Source organism: Pogoniulus pusillus, chromosome 5 (assembly GCF_015220805.1).
Source record: "Pogoniulus pusillus isolate bPogPus1 chromosome 5, bPogPus1.pri, whole genome shotgun sequence".
In the NCBI taxonomy this organism is placed as follows: domain Eukaryota; kingdom Metazoa; phylum Chordata; class Aves; order Piciformes; family Lybiidae; genus Pogoniulus; species Pogoniulus pusillus.
In genome coordinates, this window is record NC_087268.1 from 33,540,459 (window position 1) to 33,560,351 (window position 19,893).

A 19,893-nucleotide genomic window follows, 5' to 3' on the forward strand; every position below is an offset into this window, starting at 1 on the left:
AGAGGAGAACACTTCCTTCCTGGCAGATGGCGGCCCTAGGGCCATGCACCTGCCGTTACAAGCACTCCGCACTAGTAATCTACCCCAGCATCACTGCTGACAAGAGGCTAATGATCGGAGGCTGTCTGCCTGACAGCCTAAACAAAATAGGAACATATTTGTCCTTCAGCGAGAGTCTGGGAGATTTTAGGGAGGACCGTCAGAATGATACACTGAAGAATTCTAGTGGAATTTAATTTAGACCTCTTTGGCAGTGTTTGCAGTGTGAGACACTTGAGATCATGATGATGCAAAAAGCGACCAAGTCTCAAAGGATTTTCTGTTTCTCCATCAGAGTGGTAGCTGACTTTATATTAATTGCTCTGTGTGGATGGGAGGAAGGATTGCGTGGTTTAGCTGACCCTGCTACAGTGCTCTGCAGGAGAGTGCCCTCACTGGAAGCTGGAGCTTGGTCATACTTTGACAGTGCTCTGTGTTGTGCTGATAAACCGGTCCAAAGCAATGTTGTTTGTGAGTGGTGTGTTGGTGCTTGCATAATTCATTCCCTTTTCAGTCATTTGATTTGTGTATTATATGTTTTTATTACACCATTAGACCAGAATTTTCTGTTTTATCTTTTGTTCGTTCCTCTTACGTGTTTATGTCTGTTTGCTTTTCTTTGAAAATGAGTGTGGGCAGTGTTTCTAGGGGATGCTACCCAAGGCAAGGGTATCTCTGAAGTAGGCCAGGATGTTCTTTGCTAAATTTAAAAACTACCCAAATATTACCCAGAGTTTGTAGAGTATTAAGCAGGATTACATGACGCACGGATTAGACATTGTTGAGCAGCTTGTTTTTGTTTGAAGGGGTCAGAAGTAGAGGCACTGGGGCTTTAGTGTGATGCCAAAATAGCAATCTTGCTGATACTAGGAACAGCAGAAGTTTCTTAGAAACAGTAGGGCACAGTGGAGAATTTTCCAAGTGATGCTTTAGTAAAATTTGTTTGATACATGCTGTGATGATGAGTGTAAGGTATGAACCTTGCTGTTCCATTTGGTCTCTGTTTCCAAATCTGTTCTACAGATGCTTTAAAAAAGCACACTAAGAATAACATTGTAAGTGCATCTTGAGACAGAGGACTTCTTTTCAGTCAGAGAAAAATCAATATATCATTCCAGTAACACTGGGAAAATCATGTAAATTAAATACAATCTAAGGAGTTTTAAATTTGCCTCTTGCATTGTGTCCTCCCAGGCAGTGCATTATTTTTAAAGTTTTGAAGACAGTCCTGATGTCCAGTTTAACCCTTCATTAAAACAGGTAGCGTTGTCAAATTACTCTTATGGCATCAGAATTTGAAAGATTTTTTTCCTTTGAATCTAGGCCTTTGCTAAGTAGAAGTCACAAGGATGAAGGAGCAAGTCATCTGACAGTCTCTTGGTTGGAGAGTTAGGCTTGACTATTGTGCAGGAGACAATAGTATTGAACAGTTGCTCTGGAACAACAAAGCCTTCACTAATGGAGGTGTTAGGAACTTATTTGTAATAAATGGTAATGCTAATTTTTAGCATTATTTAAAAGAAATAAGTTTAGAATTGACAAGGAGCTTTCTAGCCAGTGCAAAACCCTTTTATATCACCAAAACGGTGCTTGAATTTCTTCTGTACACCTTACCCTTTTTTTCTGATATTATGGTTTGGGTTTTTTCTTTTTCCAAAACTCCCTTAAGTGATTTTTGTTTCCTTTAAAAGGCAGATGAAATGTTAGGTGATGTGTCTAACCAAAATTTTCGTTTATACTCAAAAAAAGGCTTCTTGCAAAGGAGTTAGGAGATGTGGATCTGGAAGATGCAGGTAAAATTCTCGTTCAAGGAAGCTGCACTCTGCTGTGCTGTAATATCTTGTAATGTAAACATTTGGAAAAGTTTGTAGGAGGGTGGACTTGAGTATTTTACAATCAGTTTCTACCAAATTAATAAAATATAACTATAATAACATCATCTCTTTAATGTAACAAAAAAAGAAAACATGCTGTTGTTGTAATCTTGTGTAGAAACTATTGTTCAGGATCAGTAATGGTGATTAATAGTAAAAGTTGTTTTGTGAATTTTGAGAAGTCACTTTATTATAAAATTATTTGTGACTACTTAGTTTTAATCTAGTATAAAGCTTTGAACATTGCTCTTTGGAATCTAATTTAGTGCAAGGGTGCATAATTCCTCAGTGGTGAAGTTACAGAATTAGTGCTTATGATTTTAACAGTGGTTATCAAGAAATGACTATGTGGAGAAGCATTATGCAGAAACGTAAATATATGATTCTGAGACTTGAGAGTATTGGTGTAGCTTTATAATCCTAATAGTCTAGCAAATACCAGAGAGACTGAAACATACACCAGTGCTAGGATACTATTGATTTCTTATGGATATCTACTGAAAGGTAATTTATTACAGTTTTGTTTAAAATGTCAAATAAAAATCCTGTCAAGATAAGCTTTTAACTTTAAGTGGCGTATTTTTAAATAAATACTAGGTCACATGGATTCTAAATAAATAAATAAATTGGTGATACTCTGTGTTGAATGTTAGCCAATAGGATGATTTCCAGATACAAATGCACCAATATGTTTCAGGACTCTTAAGTGATTCATAGTCCAGGTCCTATTAGTATGAATGCTAAAAGCTTTCTAAGATACAGTAATGTGAGATAGTCCATCTGTTACTTAAAGAAAACAAACCAAAAATTGGACCTTGGTGGTAGTGAAATAACTGGACTTCTTGTTGTTGGTTTTTAGTAGAACTAACATTCAGCCCTCAGGAAGCAAATTGATGGACTTTCATTTTAATAAATGTATAACTGACTATGCTAAAATGTGGAAACAATGGGCTTAGATCTTGCAGCCCGAGTGAGCTTGAGTGGTCATACTGATGTGTCTCAATGTAGAGGGAGCTGGCTTGAGCTGTTAATCAGCTATGTAGGATGTTTAGATATTACACTGGTGTTTGATTAAGTCATTGGAGGAGATCATTTAGTCTTCTGCAGGTGTGATATTATTCCCCAAGTCTTGAGTCTGCTTCATTGCCAAAACCCATGGCAATCTTTAACTTGCCACACCATGCATATATGCATCCTATGTTGTTATATCAGGAGAATGCAACTTTTTCTATTCTTACTCTTCAGTATGTGCTTTCCATTTTCTTTGTGTCCATAGACTGGCTGGTATTGCTTTTGCAAGGTGATAACATTTTAACCATACTATTTTTAAAACACTGAAAATTTTTGGTCACGTAGACTCACACTTGTATTCTACTTATTTTTACTTTGCCAAATAGTATAATTGTATTGATTTTTACTAATTTTCATGTCATTACAGTGCAGCTTATTCTGATTCCTTAATTATGCAGAGGAGAAGCAGGTGTTTGGGGTTTTTGTTTGTTTGTTTGTTTGTTAATAATAATAATTGGGGGAAGAAAAAAGATGCTGTGACTTCAGAACACATACCTGGGAAATAGTGAACTCTTGAGAACTGATGTGCAGGAGACAACTTTAAACTCTTTACTCTGAGTGGAATGAAGTGCATGCATCCTGTACTTAGTTAAGTATTTGAAAATGTTCTTATTTTCTGTTTCCTTTAGATCCTACTCCCTTTATTGGTCACTGATTTTTCACTTATCTTTTGGAGGAGTTTTCTCATACATTTTGTGAAGGGCTGCCTGTTTCAATCCAACCTGGAGGCAAAGTTCTCTTCAGTTCTGCTGAAGATGATAAAACAGTAGACAAATCTTTTATTGAATGTCAATTTTTTTCTTGGTAATGTTTTACTTTTTTAAGCATAGAAGCACATTTTTTATCATACTGTGAAGTGATTTGATCTTAGTAGTATAGATGTATATGTGTGCGTACCTGAGTAAGATCTTCATTTTGGTTCTGTAGGCAAAGAAGTGTGCCACATTTTAGTATTTCTCATTAGCCCATTATTTGTGTCAGACACAAAGTACCTGGAAGAAGGGAATAAAGAGTATTTGATACATAAAAGCTTCTTTTCTTGTCAGTTAATGAAAACAGCACCATGTTAAAAGAAATAAACATTTGGTAATTGCCAGTTAATCCAGGAACAGGAAACATGTGCTCAAATTCCACAATGTAGTTTAGGAAAAAAAACATTGGAAATAAGTGGTACCCTTATTAGTACAGGATATAGTGTGGTGGGGCTATGACTGTAACTGTTGGAATGATCAGCATTGCCATCTGTCTTCAAGTCTGAAATTCTGTTTTTTCATTGGTTTAGATGCTACTGGAATTGTTTGGGTTTGATTTTTTTAATTGTTTCTTTCTGCTCATATATGTGTTTTTCTTGGCACCATTCTTAAACTTATCTGCTTCTGTAACATGGTAACTTTTAATTTGACAGAGGTTTCTAAGACTTCATAGCAATGATGAGATATTAATAGAGAGACTTGGAACCATTTCTCCTTTCATGGATTGTCTTGGGTCCCTTTTCAGGCCATTTGTGACCGCATAGTATCTTTCTGGAATAGTAATAATTAATCACTTCAATTAACTTTTTAAAGTGTACTTTAATTTAAAATAGCTACTGGAAGTAAGGACCTCTTATACAATATAAAGTAGCACATGGACTGTAATTTGGAAAGCTGTGAAGTGAAGGAACCAGTAATTTATAGACAATTTGTGTTGCCTTTATTTTGTGTGTTTTACGGGAGTGGTTAAGTGATTTTGCCTAGGTCTTATTCTTGCAGTATAGGAAAGTGTATCTGTGGTCTGTCATCTCAAAACATAAATTGACTTTGACTTTATTTATTTAAGGGACTTTGCTGATGACATTTTAGAGAGCCTGAGGCGTCAAAGTGGAAGACACTGTCAAAATTGTGCCCTTTATTAGTGCTTCAAGAGACTGCTTGTTTTTTCCTCCTTAGAAACAGGCATCTTGATTGTTGCCGTTTTGGTAGGATTGTTTAGCACAGACAGGATGGGATTATTTGCAAACTGAGGGAGAATATTTCAGAGGAGGCCTTTTGTCAATGTTTTTCCTAACGGATTTTTTGGAATTCAGCTGCACAGGGCTCCTTCGTCAAATGGGCACAAGAGTGTAATTAAAAGGCAGAAATATCTTTGTCTGAGGCTGCAGGATGACCATAGGACTTAAAATCTTAGGTGATGTTAATGTAGGTGTTCTGAGTAAAGCTACTTAATGCCTTCTCTGTCACAAGTGTCTCCAGTATTTCCTAAGGGTCCATGTTCCTTAGATTTTCCACATAGATGGTGAACATTCTCATCTTGCCAGTATTGCCCTTTACTGAGAGGTTTGGCCCAGTCTGTTGCTGCCTCATTAGACACCTTATTAGGAGCCCATTGAAACAGTCCATTTAAAATACAGATCTGCCTTCCATAAGTAGTCACTGCAAGGATATGGCTGCCTTTGAACTATTGAAGAGGCTGGTCACAGCTAGATTTTGGAGGCTGGCACAAACCTGTCTTGCCTGACTGTAGAGAGAGCCTATATGCTTGGCATAAACGGAACTTCCAGAGGTCTGTGGTTTGTGAGATCAGTCTTGCTGTGTGTGGTCTTATTTTAAGCAAAAGGATTTTAAATGAGACTGATACTCATATGTGCATCAGCTGGCCTAGCTAAGTATTTCTGCCTGACCTAGACTGTACTCTAGTTAGTTGATGATGTATTGTACTTGTTCAGTAAATGTGAAATTAAAAGGGATTTGTGTTTTCTCTAGCTGTGCAGCTGCTGTGCTGTTGACTGAATGCTTTTCAGTGGCTTTCCTGGTAATTACAATACGTGAAGTATGCAGTGGTATCAGGTCCTTACCACTTGGAAGTGAGCTTGGGCTTTGAAGGCACAGATGTCATGGGGGACAATAACTGGTGTTTTGCAAAGTATTTCTCCATCTGTATTGTCTGTGGTCTTTTCCATACTTCACATAGCATCCCCCTCAGAAGGGCACCTTAGCTTTTTAAACTCTCACCTACTGCATGATATTCTACAAGAGGTTGTAGTTCCTTGATGTGACATCTTGAAGTATTCATCACACCTACTTTAGTTATCCTAAGCAGCTTTCAAAAGCCATGGGAGAAAATACATGCAGGTCCTTGTGTACTGGAAAGCCTGCCTGAAGTCTAGGGGAATTCTCTGCTGAGCGTCATATGACTTGAGCCAAATTCTTAAGTATCTCAAGTGCTAAAGATGGGTTTTAATCTGTTTTATAGAGTCAATTTCAGCAACATAATACAATTTCCAAAAAATGAGGGTCAGTTTTATAGTCAGATAAATTGCTGTAGGTAGAATGTTTTTTTCCAAAATGTTACATGAGCTACTGGTGAACCTTTTAAGATAATTAAGCATCGTTGGTTGCTCATAAGCATATTGACTGGCAACAAATCAGGAGAGCCATACAATAACACTAAGACACCTATATCAGGGCACTTGGGTGTGAAGGGAAAAACAGAAATGGTGAAATAGTAGAGTACAGCTCTGTTTGCATAAATATTTACAGAGAGCTCTTGTAATTCCAAAAGGAAGTGCATCTTGATCTGGAGTTAGCAATGTTGCATGTAAATTATGCTGATATTTAGTCTTATGGGGAAAAAAAAGTCTTTCTGAAGTGTTAAGAAAAGTACTATGAAAGTATAGTGGTTTACATATTTTAGCAAATTTTTTTTCTTGGTGTCATTTTGTACTGCAGGTCTCATGGTTAAAAAACAGTGAAATAAGTACTGTTTTCTAAGGTGAAATTTGCTGCGTGTCTCAGATACTCTTGTTCCTTAGAATAGGTGAAACTTGTCATTTTGCATGCAGCCTTTTCTGCCTTTCTTAAAAGTGAAGCTGTAGTATCTGTTTGGTGTTGGAGAGCTTGTGGGCTTGCCTCTCTTTAATTCTGCAGTAAACTATTAGATGGGGACGCTTCAAGGCGCATCCAGTGGACCTGGGAGCAGTCTCATTCATTCAGTACAATCTTGCTTGAGAAAGGAATTAAAGCGTGAGTAAAACAAAGGAGATAATTGCATGCTTTGTGCGATCACAAGTCATTTTGTGACCAGTTTCCAGTTTTGAAGCCGGTGTTTTCAGAAACTACCTTTTAAACACATTCCTAAACAGTTTGCTAAGCTTTTTGCCTCTACTTTCAACCTCCAGGACTGGTCTGTGAATGGTGAATGTGGTGTCTATGTGACAAAAATACATCTCTTTTCATGTCTTAACATAATACTAGCTTCTGTATGCAATACAATCCATATCAACTTGAGAAAGTAATGCTAATTGATCTTGAGACTAAATTCAGAGCAGGAGGTTACAGATTCCTCAGTTGGTTTAAAAATGAAATATAAAAATGTTTTTGGCTTTTTTTAGCATTTCACAAAAATGTGTTTCATGCAAAGGGAAGTGCAGTCTAGCTTGTAAATAAATCTGTTAATAATGTTATTTGAGACATGGCTTTGCTTTGATTATGTGGACATTGGCTCATTGTGAAGGGATAGTTAGAAAGTTCTGGTAGGAGATTGTGTTAGAGAAGGAGTGACTGTTTTCAAGGAGACTTAGTTGGTTGCTCTAGGGTGATAAGTAGTAAGGCTCAAGTGGATGTAAGTGTTGAAATCAACAAGGACAGAGCACCTCACTAAATTTGGGATTTTGGCTTTCAGACAGTGTCCACTGTGCCAAGCATAGCTGTGGATCACAAGCCTACATTCCAAGGACGTTAAGGAGAGCTGACTAGGACCACTTTATAAATGTTATTTATACAGATGGTCATAGTCCCATTATGTATCTGAGAAAAAGGTAAGCATATAGAATTGTAGAATGGTAGGAGTTGGAAAGGACCTCTGGATATCATCTAGTACAACCCTCCTGCTAATGCGGATATGCCTAGATAAAGTTACACAGGAGTATGTTCAGGCGGGTTTTGGAAGTCTGCAGGGGGGGAAACTCCATAGCCTCTTCAGCAGCGTCTTCCAGTGCTCTGCCACCCTCAAAACAAAGAAGCTTCTCCTTAGGTTCAAGTGAATAGGGGGATGAAGTCTACCCTTAGTAAATTCATATGACACTGAGTGTTGGTCTACTAGAATGTAGGAAGACACTTCAGAGAGACCTAGAGAGGCTGGGTTGATGGACTGAGGCCAGCAGCATGAGGTTTAACAAGGCCAAGTTCAGGGTCCTACACTTTAGCCACAATAACCCTATGCAGTGCTACAGACTGGGGGATGAGTGGCTGGAGAGCAACCTGGCAGAGAGGGATGTGAGAGTGCTGGGTGACAGTTGTTGGAACATGAGCCATCAGTGTGCCCAGGTGGCATCTTGGCTGTACCAGGAATAGTGTGGTCAGCAGGACTGGGGGTGTAATTCTTCCCCTGTACTTGGTACAGGTAAGGCCTCACCATGAGCACTGTGTGCAGTTCTGGGCCTTTCCCCGCAGGACAGATATTGAGGTGCTAGAATGGGTCCAGAGGAGAGTGATGAGACTGGTGAGGGGGCTGGAGGGAAAGCCTTGTGAGGAGAGCTGAAGGAGCTGAGGGTGTTTAGTTTGGAGAAGAGGAGACTCAGAGGGGACCTTCTCGCACTCTACAACTACCTGAAGGGAAGTTGTAGTAAGGTGGGGGTTGAGCTCTCCTCCCAGGCAACTTGTGACAAGATGAGAGGGCATAGCCTGAAGTTGTTCCAGGAGAGATTTTGGTTGGATGTTAGGAAGCACTTCTTCATGGAAAAGGTAATAAGACACTGGGATGGATTGCCCAGCGAGGTGATGGAGTCACTGTCCCTGAAGGCATTTATGGGAAGATTGGATGTGGCACTTAGTGACATGCCCTAGTCGATGTGGTGGTGTTAGGTCATAGGCTGGACTTTATGCTCTTAGGTCTATTCCAGCCTCAATAATTCTGTGGTTCTGTGAAACTTCCTGTGCTATAGTTTGTCCCTTTTGCCTGGCCCTTTTAGACTTCTGTATGCATTTATAAGATCCCCTCTCGGTCTTCTCTTTTCCAGGCTAAAGAGCCCCAGGTCTCTCAGCCTCTCATCATAAGAGAGATGCTCCAGCCCCCAGTTAATCCCCATGGCACTCCGCTGGACTCTCCCCAGTAGAACCCTGCCTCACTTGAACTGGGGAGCCCAGAACTGGACTCCAGGACTGGGACAGAGTAGGGGGGGTAAAGAACCTTTCTTGACCTGCTGGCCACACTCTTTTTCATGTACCTCAGAATACCATTGGGATTCTTGGCCATGAGGGCACTTTGCTGGCTCATGGTTGACATACCATCCACCAGCACTCCCAGGTCCTTCTCCATGGAGCTGCTTTTCAGCAGGTCAACCCCCTACCTGAGGAGCTTATTCCTCCTCAAGTGCAGAACTCCACACTGCGTGAGGTTCACCATGCATTGCATCTGGCAGCTGTGTGATAACAGCAAACTCTTCTTAGAAGGGCTGCTCGCTCTTATCAGATCTTGTTGCTGTTGTTAATGACAACTGATACATGTGAGAAGAGGGACAAATAACACCTTTGACATCACAGCCAAGCAAACTTCCCAGGATATGATCTCCACTCCTGAAATGGTTACTAAGTCATGCACCTCACAGACTTTGACATCTTTCCTAACTGTTATTCATCTGATACTAACATGGAAGAATTGTTGCTTAGAGGTGCTTGTTTTTTCTTCTTGACTGTAAGGAGCTAAAATGACTAGCTCCTCATAGGGTGAGTAGGTCAGAGGTGGAGAGGTACACATTTGGGATGGCAGAGTTCAACGGAATTTTATCTAGTGTATGCTGTAGGGGCAGACATGTTAATTCAGTTAGTTTTATTATGTTTTTGAAGGTGGAGCTGGTCGGTAGTTCAGTGTATTAGTCACCTACTCCTTCCTCGCTCACCCTTCAAGCCTCATTTTACATACAAAGTGGTGTCACTGGAGTTTGGTTATTGCTTCCAGTCTGCTCCTGGGGGGAGCTGCACTCTCTGCTTGGTGTGGTGAAAGGAGTTGTAAAAACCAAGACAACCACCAATCTGAATCCATGTTTGCAGTTTTGAATCTGCACTGCTTAAGGGTGTGATGGTTTTAAGGTGGGAGGCAATTTCAGTTGCATGATAATGGTCATCAACCAGGAACGTGACTTGTTCTATGATGGTTAAATCTTGTGCATGTGAACTGTTGAGTGGCTCTTTGGCTGGCTGCCATGGTCTAATCTTTTCAGTGGCAAATTTTCTATATAGTTCCCACATCTGCTTCTCTGTGTGTGTGTTCTGTCCCTCTTACAAAATCCCAATGGAAGTCCGAAAGGACTAAACGACTAAACTTTTTTTTCCCCCAGCATTTTGTCTGCTCAGAGAAAGCAGCTTGATTTTATGTAATTTCGTGCAGTGTTTTTGAACAGTTGTATACTCAGCTTGCAAGGGAGAGGATAATTGAACAAATTTCAGATAGTACTGTGTTGAAGGTTTTTTTGGTCTAATTTGTTTTATTCGTAATCATGGGATTAAATCACATCTATACAAACTTATTTAATAGTACACTGTGACTGTGGCTCTGAAATTGAGAGATATAATAGCAACTGTATTAAATTCTGGAAACATGAGCATGTCTAGTTTCTTAATTTTAAATTCGAATTGCCTATTTTTATTATAATTGATATGGGAAATGTATTTCTGGACCTTGAGCTATAAATTCATTATAATGACATTTGTGAATTTCATCCCTTATTTTCCACATAATTACATTTTAATGTTTAGTTATTCATACTGAAAAAATCTAGAATAACCTTGACAAAATTATATAAACCACAAATTATATCAGATTCTGAAATCAACTAAGCATAGCCCTCTTCATCCTCTCTATTCTTACTGTAGACTCATCTGCTTAAATTCTAGTGTAAGAGTGCAGATATGTTAGTCATGTAAATATATTACATCAAATACAGATTACATTTTAGTGTTTTTTGGACAAAGGTTGATGTTTGTTACAAATTGTGGGGATCTGCCCATGTCATGAGAGAAGCATTTTAGCCTCTCAGGTGTGTGCTAGGACATAAAAAAAAGAGATACCTGCAGCTGCTGACACAGAGCTTCTTTTTTCCAGATAATCTCATGTTTTGTTTCCCACTTTAGAAGAGAACATCTTTCTGCATGCATATCTAAATGCAGTTAAAGATGTTACAAATTTTTATCTATTGGACATGAATTAAACATACTATAAAAACAATTTTAATATGAATAACTGGCTGGAAAATCCCAACTTTACTATTTGAAATAAATGCAGTGGTCTTTGTTTTGGTTTATGATGACTGGATGCTTGCTTTTCTAAATTCATAAAGCAAAAGAGGCATATCTCAATAACATTATGTACTGTTCCCTAGTGGAATCACATACCAAAAAAAGCCTTGTTTCTTGGGGCAGCATGTCTCTAATTATGATCAACAATTACTTGTTTTAAAAAATGTGAGTTTTTCATCTCATGGTTTAACTTGTTTTTCCACCAAAGGTGGAAACATTTTACTTTGGATGGATGTTATTCATGGGCTTTGTAAACTGTTGAGCATACTGCTTTGTTTCCCTGTGCAGTATTGGTAAGGCAAGTGCTAAACTCTGAAAGAAACCTTTCCTTGTCATGATGGCCGAGCCTGCCTTTCTTTGGCAGGAGCTCATATTCCCTGGAATTGCTTGTGGAGAGACATAGCTCAGCACTGTGAGTTATTCTGTTATCTTTATCAAGTTTACCTGTGTTCTTCATATGTACTACTCATTACATTGTTTAATGAGAGTCAAGTCAATATTTGAGTCCTACTGTGCACTTCCCCAGTAGCACCCTGGCATTCACATTAGGATGCTTGGCCAGATTTGTGACCTTTGCATGCATGTACATCCTACGATCCCTTCCATAAAGAAGCCTTTGCAGACTGCAGGGCAATGAGAGACCATCTCTCTTTGCCATCAGTGCCAGATCAACCTGAATTTGTTGTCATCGGGATCCCCTGCTGCCCCTCCCCACCTCCCAGATGCTGAGGAGGCCAAAGTCCTCCCCTGCAATTGTGATTTGGTTCTTTGGGTGGTACCATCTAATGGCCTGACCTGATGCCCACAAGATGTATGTGTTGTTAAACTCCGGATTTGGTTATATCAATAGGATGGCTCTTCCAAGAAAAGTTATGTAGCTGCATCAGAGCCCTAATCGATTTGGCAGGCAGTGTGAGAAGGGGAAACAAAGGGACAAAGCCACGGAGTGATGTGCCTGTAGTCAGGGCAGAAGCCTATGGCAGAGCTGGGGGTTGTGTGTCCAATACCTGATTCGTTCTGGCAGTTGTGCTGCCAGTGGAATAAATTTACTGGTCATGAATAACCAGCAATGTGTTTTGCCATGAACCACATGAATAGCTCTTTCTGTCTGTGTGCTTGTTAGCAGATGAGAGTTATTTTTAGGAATTTTTTTTTTTAGGATTTTTTTTTTATTCATTGCTTACTGACTTTGAAAATTAATAAGCAAAGTAGATCTTCTTTAACTGACTACTCTCTTCACAGTATATTTAACAAATCTTTGAGTATTTGGTAGTTTCCTAACAGTTTGTGTGTGTTTATTACCTGGTTTAGCCAGTGGAATTGGATGACTCAGAGTAGTTTTGGACACTTAGCAATAATCACAGATGCTTTTCTTAATAAAACCCCAAACCAAGAAGAAACTTCAGTATTGTTACACTTTATGTTTTGGTATATGCTTGCCCTTGGAGAACAAGGTTGTCAAACAGTATATACATGTCCTGTAGGGATTTTGTTCATTTTCTGTATAAATACAATGTATACTGGTATGATTTGATTTGCTGTGTAAGTAGTACGTTGACCTGAGATTTGAGATAACCAAAGGTAATAATCACTGAAGTAAAAATTAACAGTTATATTGGCGTTATCATTATTTCTTTACTTCAGTGTGAAACTTGCAGCTTACTTCTTGCAAGAAGGCTTCCTCTGAAGATAATTTTGCTATTATGTGGATCAAGTGGCAGCAGTAGTTAATTTTCCTTTCTTGATTCAAATATTGTTCAAAATGTGTTTCAAAGCTTATTGAAGTCAGGGGAAATTGTTTCATTATTGAAGACTTTGAGTTAGGTTTTGAGTTACAAGTCAGCATTCTAGCCTCAGTGGATGACATGTTTATTGAATCATAGGCTCTTAGGCATGTGCTGACAGTCCCATCTCCCTACAATACCCGATGAAGCCAGTTTGTAAGTGCTCTGAAGCACTGGCCACTTCACCTGCTGCAGTTTAGTTCTGTCTGGAAAGTACCTATAGTGCTGTAAGAACAACAGAAGGTTTACTCACCTGCTAATAATCCTCCCTGATGACTGCTCTAGGCTGTTATAGTTCTGGAAATACACATGTGTTCTGTGCATGTACAAAAATATGTTTCCATATCTGAATGCATGATTTTTTTTATGTTTTGGTGGTTTTGTTTTGCTTGTTTGGTTCTTTGGGGGTTTTGCTTGTTTAAATTTATTTGGCTTTCACTATCATGTAAACAGCTTTGGGAACCTAAACTTAGTTGTCAAATTGATTTCCACTTGGAGGAAATAAGTAGTAACACAGAGTCAGCATGTAAAGACTCAAACTCTCGCTTGTTTGCCTACATAATCCTTTTGTCTTGCTTCTCAAACAAAAAAAAAAAGAGAACAAAATGGTTAGTTAAGTGGCTTTTCCTGAAACCAAGGATCTCTGTTTCCTTCTAAGAGCCATCCATCCTACCAAATGTTCTCCCCCACATTCTTACCTGATGGTGATGGCAGTTCTGGAGATCACTTGACTGCATCACGAGCCTATTCAAGTTGAAAACCTTCCCAACCCAAGCAACAGAAGCTTGTTTACTGAAGACTGAATGGGTAGATTTGACTTGGTTTCTGGTCAGAAAAGTGGCAGCGAATAAATGCCGTTGAGTGGGAGCAATGCAATGCTGTCCTTTTGGTCTTGGCAAGCTGTTAATTAATTTCAAGACATGTCATGAAATTAATATATCCTAAGTATCTGATCATATAGTGGCTCAAACTGATTTCTAACAGGACTAATTCCTTAAGGAAACCTTAATTTTGAGAAGTTCAATAGCAATAAAGCAATTCTAGCATATATGTGAGGTGTGTCAAATTTTGACTTTGTGTAGACATGAAGGAAAAGCTTTGCATTGATTTATCAGAAGCTTACATGGTTTGAAACTTGCACAGGTGTGCATGAGGCTTACTTTGATGTACAGGTTTCTTATGTCATTTCTTTCAGTTTTATGGTCCCAAAGGAATTAAAAATATACAGGAATGCTGACTTCTTACAATATAATACTTTGTAGATATTTCTGAGTAGCAGTTTGGAATGGTTACCAAAGTATGCTAAATAACTTCAATTTTAGGAAAACTTGTGTGATACATCTTGAAACTAAAATTTTCATTAACTTGTAAACTTGGGGACAACAACATAGAGAAAAAAAAGTCTGTGAGCTATTGTATGAAATAAACACTATTAATAGCACAGTATGAATGTAGTGTTGCATGCTGACATCATATCAGGATTTACCCCGTAGTTGGCACCTTTCAAAGCGAGGTGTCGATGTTTTGTCATGTAACATTTACAGTCTCAGTGTTTTAATCACTACTGTATGTACATTGCTGCTTTCCAAATATAGCAAACAGGAGAAAGCTACATGATAAGCAATATGCTGGAGAAAAGTTGGTTTCTTTTTTTTTTAATAGCTGTGTCAACAAATCATCTTAAGGAGTTAATTAGTATAATAATGTACTTTTATGATGTTGGCACACACTACCCGTTAATTCTTTGCAGTGAAAAAATACAGAGTCACAAAACGATAGAGGTCAGAAGGGAACTCTGGAGATCATCCAGTCCAGCCTCTCTGCTAGAGCAGGTTGCACAGGACAGCATCCAGGCAGGTTTTGAATGACAGAAATGAAGACTCCACAGCCTCTCTGGGCAGCCTGTTAAAAGTGCTCTACCACCTTGTGCTAGTTTGAAGCAGGCTAGAATGTTTTGGTGAGAAAAAGTAGATAATTAGCTGTGAAAAGGAAAACAATGGTGATGTCAGCTTCTCTCAGTCTCGCTGAGATGTATGGGAACAAGAAAGTAAACATTAGATAACACTTTCGCCATTTTTTTACTCTTCTGGCTGGCTTTGGACTGAGCTACATCTCCTTAACATCACTGCCATAACCTTGCTTCTTAACCTCTTGGCTGAACCTCTTTTCTTCCTTGGGACCGGGGTAATGTTGAGAGGGGCAGGGGGAAGGTGCAGGGGTGGCTGAGAGCCCCTCCTGGGGACTCAGGTTTCTGGGAGGGGAGTTGTGTTTCTATATTCCCTTTTACCTTGTCTATTTCTGTCTATAACTGTATATACTGTAAATATCTGCTTGTATATTGTGCTAGCTGTAAATAAATAGCTTCATTTATATTCCCAGAGTCCGACTGTGTTAGCTGGGTGTTTCTAAAAGTGTGGGGGGACGGGATAACATCCAAGCCACCACACACCTTGAGAGTAAAAAAGTTCCTCCTCATGTTTAGATGGAGCTTCTTATGTTCAAATTTGTGCTCTTGTCCTGTCACTGGGCGCCACTGAAAAAAGCCTGACCCCATCCTTCTGACACCCACCCTTTGTTTATAATCATTGATAAGATCAGCCCTCAGTCATCTTTCGTCTGGGCTAAAAATCCCAAAGTCCATCAGCCTGTCTTCTTAAGTGAGATGTTCTAGTCCCCTAATTATCTTTTCAGACTGTGTATCCTTTGGAGCAGTTCCCTGTCTTTCTGTCATATAAAAGGAACAAACTGCACACTTTAAAATTGAGTGGGTCACTTTGTAATCAGTTTGTTTTACTACATTGATTCACTGTGACTTTTTTAAAGCAGTTTTGCAGTCAGTAACAAGGAGAAGTTTTCTTCCATTTGCATGTTTACCCACTTCTGGAATAATAGTTAGCAAATAGAATAACTTGATTAGAAAGAGGTTCATTCTATACTTTATGTTTTGAGAGCATTCTTTCCTTAAAGACATTATATTCTCAATAACTTTGTTTTTAATGTCTGGAAATGGACAGCTTTTGATAACGCCTAGTTGACTGAAAAAGTAGTTGAGTTTGTACCTACTTTCTGTAACGCCCATTTCCTTTCCACTTGTGCAAATGGTCATGGTCACAACTTGAACTAGGGGAATTGTTTTGGGTTTTCTAACCACTTCTGTCTCCTTTGGTTTACTCATCTGAAGAGCCACAGCTGTGAAAAGTTATAAGAACCAGGAGGTAATATTGGGTTGAGTATTCCCTTTATTCCCTCTGCAGTACCTTATGATGTTTACAAATATAAAAGCAGTTAGTGCATAGCCTTTTTTTTTTCTTTAATGAAAGCCTATTCTGAATAATCTCTCTGTGGCATTTTTTGTGTTGTTTAAATCATAACTACGATTTTTTTTCCCCAGCTTTTATTGACTGACTTTCATTTTTCTTTTCAGAGTGAAGGAGTTAGTTTTCTCACCATGACCTCAAACAACAGAGTACAACATTCAAAGAAGCTGCTCAGCATATACCTTTTGTGGGTTTTTTTTGGTTGTTTTTGTTTTGATTTGGAATTTTTTTTGTTGTTGGGTTTTTTGGTAACTGAAGCTGCTTAAGGTTTACTTTTTTGTTGTTGTTATTGCTGGCCTGGACAGTTACTTAACTGTTTTGGACTAAACCATGCAACAAATCTGGGAGGAAGGGAAAGCAACCTGCCTAACTCATTACCTATCCATGGCATCTACGGTATCATTTTGCTGCTGTTTTGACAGAAGTTGGAGATGCTCTTTAGATCGTAGGAACTTTTCTGCCGGCCTCTTAAGGGCCAATGCCTTCATTTCCTTTTTCTTCAAAGAGAACTGTATTTATTTTTCAGCATCTTAAGAGATTCTGTAACACCTGCTGAAGCAGTAAGATCTGGTATTTACTGGCATAATTTCAAGCCTACCACAGTACTACCTCAGTCCAAAGTAAAGCTGGATTTGCAGTGTTGGTGTGCGACAGGACCTCCTCTGTCTCTATGCTGAGTCTCTCAAGAACGGTCGTCGGCCTTACTGAACTTGCAATGCATACAGCTGCTGCTGCTGCTGCTGCTGGGTTGTGAATCACTAGCTACAGTATCACAGTATCATCAGGGTTGGAAGAGACCTCACAGATCATCAAGTCCAACCCTTTGCCGCAGGGTTTACTTCTCAGACAAAGCCTAACCAGGGCATTGAAGAGTCTAAAATGGGACAAAACTCTGTGGATTGGACTTGGACAGAAGATTCATAGTAGTTAAGAAATATAAAATGTGTAACTGAAGCAAAGTAAGTCAAAAACATCAAACTCTATTGGGGGGTGTCTCTCTGTACCTTTGACTCACTTGTTTAATCCTCTCTATGTAGGTGTTTAAGTAGGTAATTGAGATTGCAAAAGCCTTTTCTCCTATCTACAAGCTCGATTTGGTCATCTAACCCTGTTCTTAGCTGCAGTTCTTGTAACCAAAAATCCACATAGGCATGCTAGGAATGCAGGGATGATAATGGGGATCAGGCAGATTCAAGCGCTAATATTAACAGTATTATCTTGCCATCTAGAAACTCTTGACATTTGCCTTTTAACAGAAAAGCACCATTGCATCTGCAGGCATTATTGCAGGGAAAAAGAACCATTGCAGTCTCTTATCCTGATTTTTTTTCCAAGGCTACCCATGCATCACATTTCTAGTAGCCTGAAAATCCAAGTGATGTGGCAGCTACTGTCACAAATGTCACATACAGCTGTTGCTCCAGACTAGGTCATGCCACCTCGCTTCTCCCTCGATCAATTTGTCGAAGAGTTCATTTACATTGTAATGGTACCTTCCCAGTGCCTGGCTCTGATAGACATTGTAAGTTATTTGAGTTATGTGAGAGGTTGTTTTTTCTTGGTTTTTCTTTCTCTCTCTTTTTTTTCCCTAATCATGGTACTTGGTGGAACGTGTACTTCACTATCAGCAATGCATTACCTTTCAGGATTTTCTTTTTCTGAGGAAGACAGGAGCCAGTGTCTTACAAATGTAGTGAATGGCAATGCGGTCTTCCTACGTGCTGAATTTTTAGAACTGAGGATTGTATTACAAGACAAAGATGAATGTAAGCTAATTCTTTCCCCACTCCATGACACACATAATTTTCAGTGTAATTTTGGGGGTCTTAGATCACAGCAATGCATAGACTAATACAATATTAGATCTAAAATCAATTTAAATAGTCTCTCTGAGTTTGGGTTTGGGTTTTGACTTTCTTTCTTTTTTTTTAGTAATATTTTAAGTGGTTCTAAGACATTCTAAATTGCTGCTTGTTCAAAGCTGGAACTAAAAAAAAAGCAAATACCTTTGACACTTTCTGCCTGATTCCCCCACCCCTTCCCCAGCACTGAGTGTAGGACCTGCTGAATTCAGTGTTTTGAACTTAAGATTAGAAGTAGCCCTCTGTACCAATTCAGAAGTCAAGCCACTAAAAGAAATGGCTAAAAAACCCCCTTGACAGTATAGTAAATTCTTCTTTTTCCTGTATATTTCACAAAGGCATATGCAATACTTACATTCTTAATTTAGTTTACAGAATGGAACCAAAATGTATAAATGTTATGTTTGCTAAAACTTCACAATGTATATTGGGTCTTTGTACATTTTGCCTGACTTACCTTAAATTTAAAATATTTTTTGCTATATAACCTTAACAGTTATTAAGCAGTGTTTTCTTTTTGAGTACGTACTGTTTCTGGATATCAAGATGTTAAATATATTTCTTGCTATTGTGATATGACAAGAGACTTAACTTATCTTGCTGTGTCTTCCAATGTACACGCTGTATATAAGGATAAACGTGATGCTGCTGGAGACCAGAATAAATGGAACTAGACTAGTGTATTGTATTTAGTCTGTATCGATCATGGATGCTCTCCTTAATAGCCATATGCAATAAAATACATTATTTATGAAAGAAGTAGAAGTATTTGTGTGCCTGTCTTCTCTAGGAGTAGTGTGTTTTTTCTGGTTGCTTGCATAAAATCAGTTTATTCTCTCTGTTAAATAGAAGTACACTTTCTCTGAAAAAATGTTACTGCTTTGCATGTATAGAATCACAGAATCATAGAATCAACCAGGTTGGGAGAGACCTCCAAGATTACCCAGTCCAACCTAGTACCCAGCCCTGTCCAATCAACTAGACCATGGCACCGAGTGCCTCATCCAGGCTTTTCTTGAACACCTCCAGGCACGGTGCCTCCACCACCTCCCTGGGCAGCCCATTCCAATGCCAATCACTCTCTCTGAGAAGAACTTCCTCCTAACATCCAGCCTATACTTTCCCCGGCACAACTTGAGACTGTGTCCCCTTGTTCTGTTACCTGCTTTCCTTTTAACATGTGTAACACTTGTGAAAAATCATGAAATAATGTAAAATCTTATTTAAGAATAAAAAGACCAGTCTTTCAAAGGTGAAGCTTATATACTCAAGGACATAACTAGGAGCAGAACTTGATCTTGATTTCTAATTCCTATTTTAAAAGTGAGGAGGACCATGGGAGTCCTTCTGACAGCATAGTTAGTGAGGACTGACTTGCCTTGTTCAATGCTATAGTCATATACACTGGTACAAGATGAACATGAGCCTAATGCATCCACTGGTTAGAGTGCAGGGGCTTCTGTGTGCTGTCATACGCACCATAGGGTCACTGTAGCCTCATCTTCTCCTTGTCAATAGGAATGTCATTTACACTTGTGTAAGTGATCCTGTCCCAGTGTTCTTTGCACCAAGATAAATGACCTGTGTGAGAGTCATTGGCTTATGACAGGGACTGTGGTGATGATGGGCAGGGGATAAGAACAGTAGGTTTGTAAAGAACTTGATGTCCATTTCGT

General features: G+C 39.0%; 1 protein-coding gene across 1 annotated transcript in view; it reads left to right on the forward strand.

The window, feature by feature from the left end:
- The window catches only part of IRS2 (insulin receptor substrate 2), a 29,571-nt gene extending 10,589 nt beyond the window's left edge, over positions 1-18,982 (forward strand). The window contains exon 2 of the mRNA XM_064143762.1: positions 16,463-18,982. Coding sequence (XP_063999832.1) covers positions 16,463-16,467 — 5 coding nt within the window. The 3' untranslated portion in view covers positions 16,468-18,982. The remainder of the gene's footprint in view (positions 1-16,462) is intronic.
- The last annotated feature ends 911 nt before the right edge of the window (positions 18,983-19,893 follow it).